The sequence below is a fragment of the Beta vulgaris genome, chromosome 8 (assembly GCF_026745355.1).
Source record: "Beta vulgaris subsp. vulgaris cultivar EL10 chromosome 8, EL10.2, whole genome shotgun sequence".
In the NCBI taxonomy this organism is placed as follows: Eukaryota; Viridiplantae; Streptophyta; class Magnoliopsida; order Caryophyllales; family Amaranthaceae; genus Beta; species Beta vulgaris.
Window position 1 is genome coordinate 58,925,784 of NC_079209.1, and position 13,852 is coordinate 58,939,635.

Sequence of the window (13,852 nt, forward strand, 5' to 3'; positions counted from 1 at the left end):
ACAAAATTTATAGTTTTCTATAGACTTGTAATAAAGGTGTAGAATGTAGATGACTTATGGTTTTATTTGAATGGAATTGTCATTTCATATGGTTATGATTACATGAATAATAAGGTGAAATGATTGAAAACCGGCAATAGACCTAGTTTTTTGAAAAATAAAAGTTTAGAAGGGTGGAAAATATTAATAGCCAAGTTTCCAAAAAAATAAATTGTAGAGAGAAAATTAGAATACCCCTCCTTAAGCGTTTGGTGGAGAAAAATTCTACAAAAAGTCTCACTACTTGGTTGAATACTACTTTATAATCTGTTCTTCATCTGATATTGATATTTTTTTTGATTCAATTTCAGGATAAAGTATATACAACATCAACTACAGATGATTTGCCAGCTGGGAACTGCTGCCTTGTCTGTATGGAAAACCGTGGTGTCATACAGTTCTCTCAAGAACAAAACTCATGACTAAGTTGATCAAAAGGAGGAAGGCCGAGGAAGTTTTTGCCATATTTGAAGGCTTGATGGAAGAGGGACACAAACCAACTCTTGTGACATATACTACACTATTAGCTGCCCTTACTGCCCAAAAGAAGATCAAATCTATTCCTTCTCTCATCTCTATGGTGGAAGAGAAAGGAATGAAACCAGACTCGATTTTCTTCAATGCTGCTATCAATGCTTATTGTGAAGCAGCTGACATGAAAGGAGCAATAAAAATATTTTACCGGATGAAGCAAAATGGCTGTAACCCCACTATAAGTACTTTCAATACATTGATGAAAGGATATGGCCTTGTAATGTCTGAAGAGGGGAATGTCAAACCTAATGATATGACTTACAATATTCTAGTTCGAGCATGGTGCAACAAGAACATAAATGAAGCATGGAATGTAGTGTATAAAATGGTGGCCTCGGGTTTACAGCCTGATGTTGTCACCTACAATACATTAGCAAGGGCTTATGCACAGAGTGGAGAGACTAATAAAGCTGAGGCAATTATACATGAAATGCAAAAGAATAAAACTGAGCCTAACGAACGGACATGTGGCATCATCATTAGTGGATATTGCACTGAAGGAAACATGGTTGATGCGTTACGTTTTCTGTATCGGATGAAGGATCTGGGAGTGCTCCCAAATCTTGTTGTGTTTAACACGCTTATCAAAGGATTTTTAGACACTATGGACACTGATGGTGTTGATGAGGTATACTTATATATATCTTCTTTTCTTTTCCACGATGATTTTGTATTTTCCATATCAGTTATGCAAAAGGCTTCAATTAAGTCACACATCCACCATTCTTTCTCTGCATCTAAAGATTGTTTAAGCTACATCCAGGACAGAGGAAATATGTTATATACAAAATATGCTTTTCTACATTAGATTCTCTTATGATGTGAACCTATTGCTTCTCACAGGCGTTGACTTTGATGGAAGAGTTTGGGATCAAGCCAGATGTGGTAACATTTAGCACAATAATGAATGCATGGAGCTCAGCAGGACTAATGACAAAATGCAAGGACATGTTTAATGACATGGCAAAGGCTGGTGTAAAACCTGATATCCACGCGTTCAGCATTCTTGCAAAAGGTTATGTTCGTGCAGGTGAACCTGATAAAGCCGAAACTCTCCTGATGTCCATGGCTGAATCGGGTGTTCATCCAAATGTTGTAATATTCACTACTGTTATCAGTGGTTGGTGCAGTGTAGGAAAGATGGAATATGCAATGCGAGTGTTTGAGAAGATGAATGAGATGGGGGTTTCCCCTAATCTGAAAACATATGAAACTTTGATATGGGGTTTCGGGGAAGCTAAACAGCCCTGGAAAGCAGAAGAATTGCTTCAGAACATGGAAGAAATGGGTATATTTCCTGAAGACAGCACTATCCGGCTTGTTGCAGATGCTTGGCGTTCCATTGGTTTGATAAATGAAGCCCAAAGAGTGATGAGTTTCAAGGAGCTGAGAAGTGTGTTGATCCTTCAGAGAGAACATATCAAGATCAAAAGATTGAGGGTAATTCTAAAGTACTTGAAACAACTGGGTTCTTTGCAACTGACCAAAAAGGGGAAGCTGCTGCAAATACCAGAAAATGGGTAAGGAATGTATCAGCAGGAAGAAATGTCAGATCTTTTGCTCGTCGATGTGGATTTGGTGTAAGGCAGTATTTTGTATGCCGGAAGAAGTTCCTCAATGAGGTTCATATACCAGGGAGGTTTGTAAATTCATGTAAAGCAGTGATATAGAGTTTGTAAATTGATGGACAGAGTTGATGGATTCAGTCAACTGACTAGAATTTGGCTGACATGAAGTTGTCATACACAAAATTTGAACTATTGGAACACTTTCTTGGTAAGGAAACATCTTTTGTGGTTTAGTAGAAAGATTAATTGAGCTTCATGATTCTGGCATCAAGTTCTTCAGAGTTCAATTCCAGGTGATTATACATAATATATTATTTGCAAAAATTTCTGTAAACAGTAAGCACACTTCAAATGCAGATAATTGTAATTAGAAAAATACTACTGTAATTAGTGAATATATGTTGTTTCCAGGTGCCTTGTTGGATATAAAATTTTGCCTTGTTAGATGTTGATTAAAATAAGCTGGATACCTGTACTACAGGGATTCTTGACAAATAGTATGTTCATGTGACAAAAAGAAGCATAGTTTGGATTTAAAGCACAATATACCTCTAAGATTATTGTACTTCTTTTCAAGGTGGTGGTTTTTTTTTTTTTTTTTTTTTTTGACTTAGTTGGAGATATGTAGACTAATTGAAACATATTTTAACAAGTTGAACTAGTTTTTAGGCCTGTGCTCCAGGTAATTATTATTTTTATTTATTAATATCTTACTTTGAAATTATCACACCAAACATTACTTGGTTTAGTGATTGAGATATTAGTATAGTAACTTGAAGTTGTAAGATCAGATCTTATACCATGTATTTTTTAATTTTTTTTATGTATGTGCTTCAAACACATTTTAAATACTCCCGAGAGCACTAAGAAAGCTTAGATGCATTGTCCAAAGTTAACTAAATATAGGAAAAATTACCTGTATATACGTAAATATTTACCGTTTAAGAAAAACACTTACAATCTGGTGAGAAAAGTTGTTCCAAAAACAATATTTTCATTTGGCTGAAATGGTTGGCTATTAAGACATTGTTCCATTGTTCCATTAGTTTATATAAATGTGAGTACTATTTCTTTTCTAGTGACTTGTGGAGCATTTGTTAGCGAGCTTGTTTTATCATATTTAATGGCTTATTTAGTGGGATCACATAATACCATCAACATCTTAACCGTGAAGAAGCATATTCTTAAATAAGAAATCTTGTTACCAAAAGAATAATTAGATATATTGACTACTATTTAAATTATACACTGATATACGTGAAACTTAAATGATCCAATTATAGACAAACTCAAGAAGTAAACATTAGGCCTAGGGTTTATAAGATAAGCATAAAAAAGCAAATATAACTTGATAACTTATTTACAAATAATTAAGTGAACTTGATCAAATTTAGTCTGCTTTGACCATTACAATCAAACCCCACATATTACAAACACGTAGTTATTGGCCATACATACATATATGACACAGAATCACAAGATAGCCAACTAAGGAACAGTTAAGCTTAGCTTGAATTACTTTGGGTGAGACTTCACTTCATGACCTCAAGTTTAGGGATCTTGTACTATAGAGTGAGGGTACTTGAAAGAAGATCCCCCTTACCATTTCCGCTCTTTCCAAGTATTTGAGCCTCTGGGTTAAACCTTGTACAAGGATAGCCCAAAAGTTATTCATCTTACCAATCTTTAAAAAAAAAAGTTCACCAAGGAGCAGGGACATCCTTTATTTAGTTTAACACCGTCTTGCTTTCATTCCTGATTTCAAACTCATAAACCATCTTATGAGCAAAAATTCAGTTTCAGCTATTCCTTTAACACAATACACAATCATTTTAGTACCTAAAATATGTTAGTGCTTATTTTATCATTTAAGATAACTAAAATGGATCGCCAAACAAAGCTAATCTAGTTCTAACACATTATTGATTATATATTATTATTTCTAATGCATATTACAATAATACATGATGATACAATAATAATCAACACTCATACACGTGTATTGCTGCCATACAAATAACAATGCATATTACAAATACACATCTCCACAAACCTTGGTACATCTTCAGTCTCGATGGTAGAAGCTATAACCCTTCAGCATGGAGTCAGGCTAGCAATTCAAAATGCTATTACTCATCTCCACATCGAAGGAGATAACCTCATGGTTATCAACTCCATCAAAGGCATCTAGTCCCCCCTTGGCAGATCGCCCAAATCATTTAGGATATCCAGATTTCTCTCCGCTCCACTTTTTCTTGAACCATTCGACATGTCTACTGGGAAGCAAATAAAGCAGCAAATTGAATTATCAATGTTGGGCACCTCAAAGATTCTAGTTTTTGTATTGAAAATCGTACTCATTCAACTCTTCCTAACCTTCTTTTTCCTTACTTTTATAAAATAGATTAAAAATATTACAAATACACAACTGTAATTTTTTTTTATTGACCGATTCACACTGGTACACTCATAATGACCCACATATCAGTAAAAAATGTAAATAATTAAATACATCCCTTATTTAGTTTGAAGTACTTAGTTTGCAAACAACCAAACAAAAACATATCCAACTTAATTCATACAATATTTTGGATCCAATAAACTGATAAACTGGTGAACTTATTGACTTAAAACATCGTTCACTTTTTTATTCCATGGTGATGATCATCCAAATCTTTGGTAGCAGCAAGCCAGGAATCAAGCAATTCAGATGGTTCAGGGATACCAGGATGCTGCTTCTCATATTTTAATGTCCACGTCCCTATGCTGGTTTTCTCATCCTTGGGTATCACATGGAATTCCCCTGTAAGAGTCTTATACTCATCCAATAAATCGCCTTCAATCACTCGGTATCTCACATACTTCTTCTCTTCATCAATCTCTTCAAGTATACTCTTTGCTACGCAAGACTTCCCACCTAATTAATTAATTAAACCACAAGGTTAATATACATACATAGGAGTACTTCATATTATATATATGCTTTTCGGATTTTATTAGTTTATCTATTTCTTTTAGCATAGAGTTTTAGGAGAAATAGGGTATGTGAGTCATATGAGGGAAGTGAAAGTATTAATCTGTTGCGTTTGCGTATTGTATTGAAGTTAATGTTGAGAGCGAAGAGAATAGAGTGAGCAAAACTTTATTGTAAAGACTAAGAAATGGGTAAAAGTAATGATTTTTTTTTATTCGGTAATTTACTGGCCAAGCAAGCTTGGCCCTCATGAGGGAGGAGGTAAGAAAGAGATCCCAACCCATAAAGAAATTTCCAGAGACTGGAAAGTGGGAATTCATATCCAGAGGCATAAATCTATCCAAACACCTTAAATATGGGGTTGATGAGAATCGACCTCCCGACCATGAGGTTGGGAGGTGGGAGCTCCAATCATTGGGCTCCCACATAATTCTCGGGTAAAAGTAATGAATGACGATCCAAAAAAAAGTGGGTAAACTAATAAAAATTGAAGGAAGTAGTAATTAGTTATCATGTGTTTGATTAGCAATTACATTGTCAAGTGTAGTTTCTTAATTAAAGTTGAAAAACTTATTAGGGCCAAGTTTTTGTTCCCCAACCTTTAGAAAAAATTTAATTCTTTCCAATTATATTGCATACAAATATATATATACATAATTCGAAATACCAATTATAATAGCACAAGAGTACGTAGATGAATATTTAATTTCAATAAGAGACATACCTAAAGTGTAGTTCCAAACAGTTGTACAGCCAACTTTACCGTGGTCTCCCTCATGTAAGTCAACAGCTTGAACAAAATGAGAGGCTGCATGGGAAACATGATGAGGTTTACTCGAAAGTATGTCATGGAGGACATCTGCAGCACTTTCTCTGATCTCAACCTCACCTTCAAGCTTACGTTTAAGACTCATACTTTCTCACTCTTATACAACTTTAGAGATTACACTTTAATTACAGTATGTCTGATATGTTATCTCACGTACACAAAATAGAGGTGCATATTATAGCCCTTTTATAGGAGAGAGACGCAGCTGATGTAACTATTTTTTTTTTAAAAAAAAATCTCGAGTATTTTTGAGGTTTGACGTAATTCTCAAATTAACTTTTATAGTTAGAGAATTTCTCAGATACTTTGAACTTTGTGTTTAGAGCTCAAAATACCCTTATCATACACCGAAATTCAAGTGTATTAATTTTCTAAGATACCCTTGAAACTTAAACTTTGAACTTCAAAATTCAATAAAAGGTATTTTGAGAATTAAACCAAACCTAAAGAGTATCTCAGGAAATTTTCTTTTTTTCAACCACAAAGAGAAATTATTACAATAGACATATCTTTGTCCTTTAATGTTTTTTCTTTTTTCCAATTTTTGTATACAAACTAGTATTTTGGCCCGGTCAATGTCTAAGAGTCGGTTACAATTATCAAATATATTATTATTAATACATTTTATAATCAAATGTTATTAGCTTTTTATAATATTATGTTTAATGCAGAATTGGAAAATGAAAGTTATGGCATGATAAATTATTTTACAAAAACTTTTAAGAAATTGGGGGATAAATATAATAATTTTAATGGTATTGGGGTAAGAGAATGTTGATAGTTAATAAAAGTGTAAGAGATCAAAAAGTTTGTTTATGTCTTTATAATTATGTATAATTATAAGAATTTATTATGTTTTACTATGAAACATTAAGCATTCACATTGTAATGGATCAATAGTTAAACTCTCACATTTCATTTCAAAAGTTATGTGTATCACGTGGCACCGTTTCTTTAATTGAAACGCCTTTTAATATATGCGTATAGATTACCATTTTCAACATTATTGCTAAATAAAGACCGACATTGATGAATCCTGGTGAAAATATAGTTTGTGGATATTAAGCGAGTAATTGACATTATTGCTAATAGAGACCGACATAAATGAATCCTCATGAAAATATAGTTTGTGGATATTAGGCAAGTAATTGTGGCATAACGTTGTAAATGATAATACTTTCAGACATGTTCTATTCAACTTATTTATGCTTATCTGAACTCCATTAAATTTATCTGAATTTATTAGACTTTATTAATCTTTAATAAATCTTATATGAATTTATAGACCTTTTTATAAGAATACTAGACTTTATTTTTACTTATTTTTATTAGGAAAATGATATATAAGGTGCTTAAAATGGAAATAAAATATTGAATCAAGCATTTATTACCTCAATTGACGTGAAAATGTGTCTTGAATTTTTAAACTGTTTCATTTAAAGAAATGTATTTAATACTTATATGTAGCCCTACCCTTTTTATTAAACCGAACTTAGGTTCAAAGAAAGAAGAAAACTACTTATACCAGTCACCGTTAATATGAATATGGTTGACAGTTGACACCTTGTCGTCGTAACTGTTGGGTTTGGTGGCTCAAATTCTTTTATGGCTCAATTAGTAGTTGTCACATAGATATCTCAGAAATTACACTATTACTGTATTACAGTATATCTGATATTATTATCTCACGTGGACAAAATAGAGGTGCATATTTTTTTGAGGAGAGAGAGGTGAGGTACTATTTTTTTTGAGGAGAGAGAGGTGAGGTACTATTTTTTTTATTATTTTGAAAACTACAAAGAGAAATTATTATAATCACTAATTAATGTCGTTGTCCCTTAATGTTTATTCCAATATTGTAAACAAATTTCGCATTCTCAAGATTCCTATATAAGACAGACCGACAGAAATTTTATCCTGATGAAAGAATGGTTTGTGGATGTTAAGAAAGTTATTGTGGCATAATATTATACACAAATTATTAAAATAAGCGGTTTAGTTTTAATATAAAATTAGACAAATTTAATATATTGAATTTTGATATTTTTCTAACAAGCACATTCTATTTCATTCCAAACCTAACACTATTTTAGGTATCCCTTCTCTTCTCATCCTTTTTTTGTTTTCTTGATTATTCTCGAACTATAACAGACAATTTTAAAAAATAACTCGATAGTCTTACGAAACGTATAAAACTAGTCACTAAATGAATTAAACTAGTCACTGAACGGGTTAAAGAATATCAGTACTATATAGATTAAACTGGTCACGAAATAGATTATACTGGTACCTAAATAGATTAAACTAGTCAATATTTAAAAAGGTGGCATGTTCTCTTCTTAATATTGGACTTAGACCGTGCCTAATTTTAAATTAAAAGTAGACAGTCTCTTACAAGACCAACTGAATATTGAAACCGATAACACTTTTAGAGCTATCTTATTCAACTTATTTTGGCTAATTATTAAATTTTATTAGTCTTTATCAACACTTATTTGAATTTATTATACCTTATTTCGTGAGAATATCAAACCTTATTGATAGAGTATAAAACTATTATTGGGGCTCCAATCATCAGCTTAATCTTTTAGTTGAACTGGTCATTTGACATGGTATTAAAGTAGAGCTGATCATTTTGGCCCGACTCGATTTTGGCCAGAATTTTTCAGCCTGCGTCGGACCCAGCCCGAATTATTTTTGGCTTTGGGCGGGCCAGATGCGATTTTTAGTCTATTTTTTGGCCTCACCCGATTTGCCCGAAAAGCCTGCTAATTTTGGTTCGAAATAGCGGGCTTTGGGCATAAAATCTCGGTCCGAATAATGGCTCTGCCCGACCAATGGGCAAATCTTTTTGTCGCGGCCCGGTCCGGATCACCTCTATATTAAAGCCAGCGTGACATAAAGGTCACAGGTTTAAATCTCATTCAATCCTCCATCCTGGGTGGAATATTTAGTGACAGGTATATATGAGAGAAACTTTTGCTGCATCCACACTTTAGGCTCAATGAGTACTCGTATGAGGGGGTTGATATGGTGTAAAACTATTCCTAGACTTCAACCATTAGCTTAACATTTTGGTTGAGTTGGTCCTTTGACATGGTACCAGAATCAGCGTGACATAAAGGTCACGGGTTAAAACCTCGTCCACCCCGCCTATTCTAAGTGGAATATGTATCGTCAGGTATTAAGGAGACATGTGTTGTATCCACACTTCAGCCCAATGGGCTCTCCCCGTGAGGGGGGGCGTGATAGAGTATAAACTATTCGTGGGACTCCAACCATCACCTTAAACTTTTGGTTGAGTTCGTCCCTTGACATGGTAGCAGAGTCAGCTTGAGATAAATGCTGCTTTCTAAGTGGAATATCTAGCGCCAGGTATGAGGGAGACACGTGTTGCATCCACTTCAAACTCAATCGGCTCTCGCATGAGGGGGCATGATAGAGTATAAAAGTATTCATGGACTCCAACCATTATCTTAAACTTTGGTTGAGTTAATCCTTTGACATGGTATTAGAGCCAGCGTGACATAAAGGTCAGGGGTTCAAATCTCAGCCACCTTCTTATTCTAAATGAAATATTTGGCGCCAGGTATGAGTGAGGTTTGTGTTGCATCCATACTTCAAGTCTTATAGACTCTCGCCTGATCGAACGTAATAGAGTGTAAAATTATTATTATAATTTAACCATTCACTTAAATTTTTGATTGAGTTAATCATTTAACACTTATTTTTAGTGAGCTGAACTTATCTTCAAAGAATGCTATATACGAAGAAAAAATTTCCTACACCATTCATTTGAATACGGTTGAAACTCTGTTTCGTAGGTGTTAGCTAGGTTTGGTGGCTCAAATTAATTTATGGCCCAATTAGTAGTTTGCCACATTGATATCTCATCAATTATGGGGTCTGGCAATTGCCAAATGGCATGGAGATCATTTCATATTTCCAGTACATAAGCCCAGAGTTCAGGCGATGAGTTCAGGCGATGTGTAATGCAATCTCTTCCATGGGTTTGAGTTTTTTTTTGCATGTAAATTGTTTTTTTCCTTTTTTTAGATCTAGATTTGTTTTTGTTAATTTTCATTTTAGTTTTTTTTTTTTCCTTTTTTTTTGTTTTTCTAGATCTAGGTTTGTTAGGGTCAAACCCATGGAAATGGGATGTGTAATGGAGGGAAATGGGCTAGTGAAAGGGGAAATGAGCTGTGAGGAAGCGCGTTTTGTTTTAGAAAAAAAAAGGGGAAATATAATGCGGTTCAAGAAACCGCATCAGATTTTCAAAAAAACCACATCCGTTTTTTAATTTGATGCGGTCCACAAGAGGACCACATCAGATTTCACTTCCAGCTTTCCTTTTCACTTTTTCAATTGATTTTCTGATGCGGTTTTGTAAAAACCACATATGTTACAAAGTGACAGATGAGGTTTTTTCCACCAATGTATTAAAAGACGTATTTAAACAAGGAATGGTAGCAGATTAATAAAGTGCAAGCCTGGCTTGCTGCTACCATAAACAAGGATGATCATCTGTTACAAAGGGCTATGTATATCATTTTCCTATTATTAATAACAAAGTGCATTAATTAAACAAGAAATTATTGACTGCTGGTACAAATAATTAAAAAAGTTAGTACAAATTTGTAAAAGAAAGATTGTTAGAGGTTATTATTAATTATAAAGTGCATTGGTTTTCAATTATCACTAATAATTAATACTTTTTTTTGAGGGGGATATAATTAATATTTAGTACTCAAAGTTTATACCACCAAATTAAACATGACATACTTTTAAATTAAAACAGTTAAACATGAACATGATATATTATTAAACATGACATTATTGACTATTTATAGTGAACCCAAAGGCCACATAGCCACACATTACACATACAAAGGTCAGCAGTCTACTAGGGCAGCCATTTATTCCACTGGTACGTAATTAGTTATAATATATTTGATCATACATAATAATGCATACTTTTAGGGTTTAAACATAATTAAAACATCGTACGTTCACATAATCAATCTGTTCATCATCACTTCTTTATGCCATGGACATGGTGATGATCATCCATGTCTATGGTAGCAGCAAGCCATGCATCAAGCAAATCAGTTGGCTCAGGAACACCAGAATGCAGCTTCTCATACTCAAATATGTACTTCACTATGCAGTTCTTCGCATCCTTAGGTATCACTTGGCATGTAAGAGATAAGGTTTTGTACTTGTTGGTAGGATAACTCTCAGATTATGTCCTAGATATGTTAGTTACATATCTTCTTGTATAACAAACAAAATATCAGTTTGTTAAGGTTGTTAAGAGTTTGTTACAAGGTTGTTCAAGTTGTTAGATACCTTGTATAAATACATAATCTGATGCTGTAACATTTCATTCAGTTCATTACAATAAAACACTTCTCTCTCTTCTTTCTATCTCTCTATCTCTAGAATTCTATCTCTTTCTCTCAATTAAAGAGTTTTAGCTCAAACTCTGACATGGTATCAGAGCAGAAGATATAAGATCTTGCGATACTTCTGCCATTGATCAATAGATCAATTTTCTTTCAAGAAAAGTTCCGCAAAAGAAATTCAGACAATCTGATTTACTTTGGTTGATAATAAAAGGCAAAATGTCAACTGAAAATTCTTCAAACACACAAGATTCATCACAGAATCCTAGTTCAGAATATTTCTTGAACAATTCTGATGTTAATTCATCAAAATTAGTGAATTATGTCTTCAATGGTATTGGATTCAATGATTGGAGGAGATCCATGACTATTGCTTTATCAGCAAGAAACAAACTATGTTTTGTAGATGGAACATTAGCTAAACCAGCAACAACTTCTACAAATTTCAGAATATGGAATAGGTGTAATGATTTGGTGATTTCTTGGATTCTAAATTCACTAGAACCTTCAATAAGTAGAAGTGTTCTTTACTTCAAGACTGCCAGGGAAATATGGCTTGATTTGGAAGAGAGGTTCAGTCAATCTTCAGGACCTCAGTTGTATTCTGTTCAACAACAATTAGGAGACATATCACAGGGAGAAGATGAAGGAATTACTAGTTTCTTCACAAAGATTAAGTTGCTGTGGGATCAGTTGGATGGATTAGAACCATTACCCTCTTGTGAATGTACTGGATGCAGTTGTACACTCACTCAGAAGTTGGAAAAGTCTCAACAGAAGCAAAGGTTAATTCAACTGCTAATGAAGACAAATGAAAGATTTGTTCATACTAAGAGTACAATACTCATGATGAATCCACTTCCAACTATATCTAAGGCATATGGTTTATTGCTACAAGAAGAGACTCACAAGGAACTAGCAACTTTGAGATCTAGTTCCAACACTGATAATATAGCCTTTGCAGCAACTTGGAGACTTCATGGATATCCTAAAGATACTAAATACAAAGGCAAAAGAGTTGCTGCATCAGTTCAATCTGATTTTCTTGAAAACTCTGCTGAAGAACCAGTTGTTCATGCCACTCTTACACAAGAACAACATAAGCAATTCTTACAGTATCTGGAAAAGCAACAAACTCCAAGTTCTGATCATGAATCAACAATTGGGTTAGCTGTTAGCTCTCAATTAACAGGTAATATATGTTTACTCTCTAAATACCATAATTCTTGGATATTAGACAGTGGTGCAACTGACCACATGTGCTCAGAATTACATATGTTTGATTCATATGTTAAAATTACACACCCTCATCCTATGATAACTATACCAGATGGTAATAAGATTCAAGTTGAGCATAAAGGCACTATTTCTTTAGGAGGTATTGTGCATCTAAAGAATGTTCTACATGTGCCAGGCTTTCAGTTTAATTTAATCTCTGTTTCTAAATTATGTCATGATGCTAACTGCTCAATATCATTTGTGAATGATACATGTGTGCTTCAGGACCTTTCCTTGAACAAGCAACTTGTGCTTGGTAGACTGGAGAAAGGTCTGTATATGCTGGATGCTTCTCTTCTGTCATCTAAAGTTGTGACCTCTCCTAAAACCTTGTCTACTACTGCTCTTACTTCTGCATCTTCCACTGAAATTGAAGAAGCCAAGCTATGGCATTTGAGGATGGGACACATATCTTTTGGAAGAATAAAGAGTGCTAAAGGCCTTGATGTAAAAGGATGTATAGCTGAGTGTTTTTGCAACATTTGTCCTTTAGCTAAACAAACAAGATCTCCGTTTCCTGTTAGTTCTATTCAAACCACTAAACCTTTTGAATTGTTACACTTGGATGTATGGGGACCTTATGCTATTTCTGATCATCTTGGCTGTACTCAATTCCTTACTATAGTAGATGATTACACAAGAATGACATGGACTCATTTCTTGAGAAATAAAACTGATTCTGTTTCCATTATGACTCAATTCTTACAATATGTAGAAAACCAATTTGACTTGAAAGTCAAAATTATAAGATCAGACAATGCTCCTAACTTGACAGAAGGGCATATGAAAACTTTACTTGTTAGTAAAGGTATTATTCAGCAGAAAAGTTGCAGTAACACTCCACAACAGAATGGTGTTGTAGAGAGAAAGCATAAACATCTCTTAGAAACAGCAAGAGCTTTGTCTATTCAATCTCAACTGCCCTCTAAGTACTGGAATGAATGTATTCTTACTGCTACATATCTTGTTAATAGAATGCCCCTCAAAAGCATTCAATTCTCTTCCCCTTATGAAAAACTCTTTCAAACACCACCTGACCTTTCTATCTTGAAAGTTTTTGGCTGCCTCTGCTACATTTCAACATCTTCTACTAAGAGACTTAAATTTCACCCACGGGCTCAAGCTTGTGTATTTTTAGGTTATCCTACTACACATAAGGCCTATAAAGTTCTCAATCTTAGCACCAATAAAATCATGATTTCTAGGGACATTCATTTCCATGAGA

General features: G+C 34.0%; 2 protein-coding genes across 2 annotated transcripts; one reads left to right on the top strand and one right to left on the bottom strand.

The window, feature by feature from the left end:
* The first annotated feature begins 247 nt into the window (after window positions 1–247).
* On the top strand, window positions 248–3,157 carry LOC125492306 (pentatricopeptide repeat-containing protein At5g21222-like). The gene is made up of 2 exons (XM_048634617.2): window positions 248–1,201; window positions 1,417–3,157. The coding sequence occupies exons 1-2, from the start codon at window positions 458–460 to the stop codon at window positions 2,095–2,097; spliced, it is 1,425 nt and encodes a 474-aa protein (XP_048490574.2). The 5' UTR covers window positions 248–457; the 3' UTR covers window positions 2,098–3,157.
* Window positions 3,158–4,507: 1,350 nt separating this feature from the next.
* LOC104902213 (MLP-like protein 34) lies at window positions 4,508–6,097 on the bottom strand. Its single transcript, XM_010689912.4, has 2 exons — window positions 5,840–6,097; window positions 4,508–5,058 (listed from the first exon to the last, which is right to left on the bottom strand). Exons 1-2 carry the CDS (start codon window positions 6,027–6,029, stop codon window positions 4,781–4,783), a joined length of 468 nt encoding a protein of 155 aa, XP_010688214.3. The 5' UTR covers window positions 6,030–6,097; the 3' UTR covers window positions 4,508–4,780.
* Between the last annotated feature and the right edge of the window lie 7,755 nt (window positions 6,098–13,852).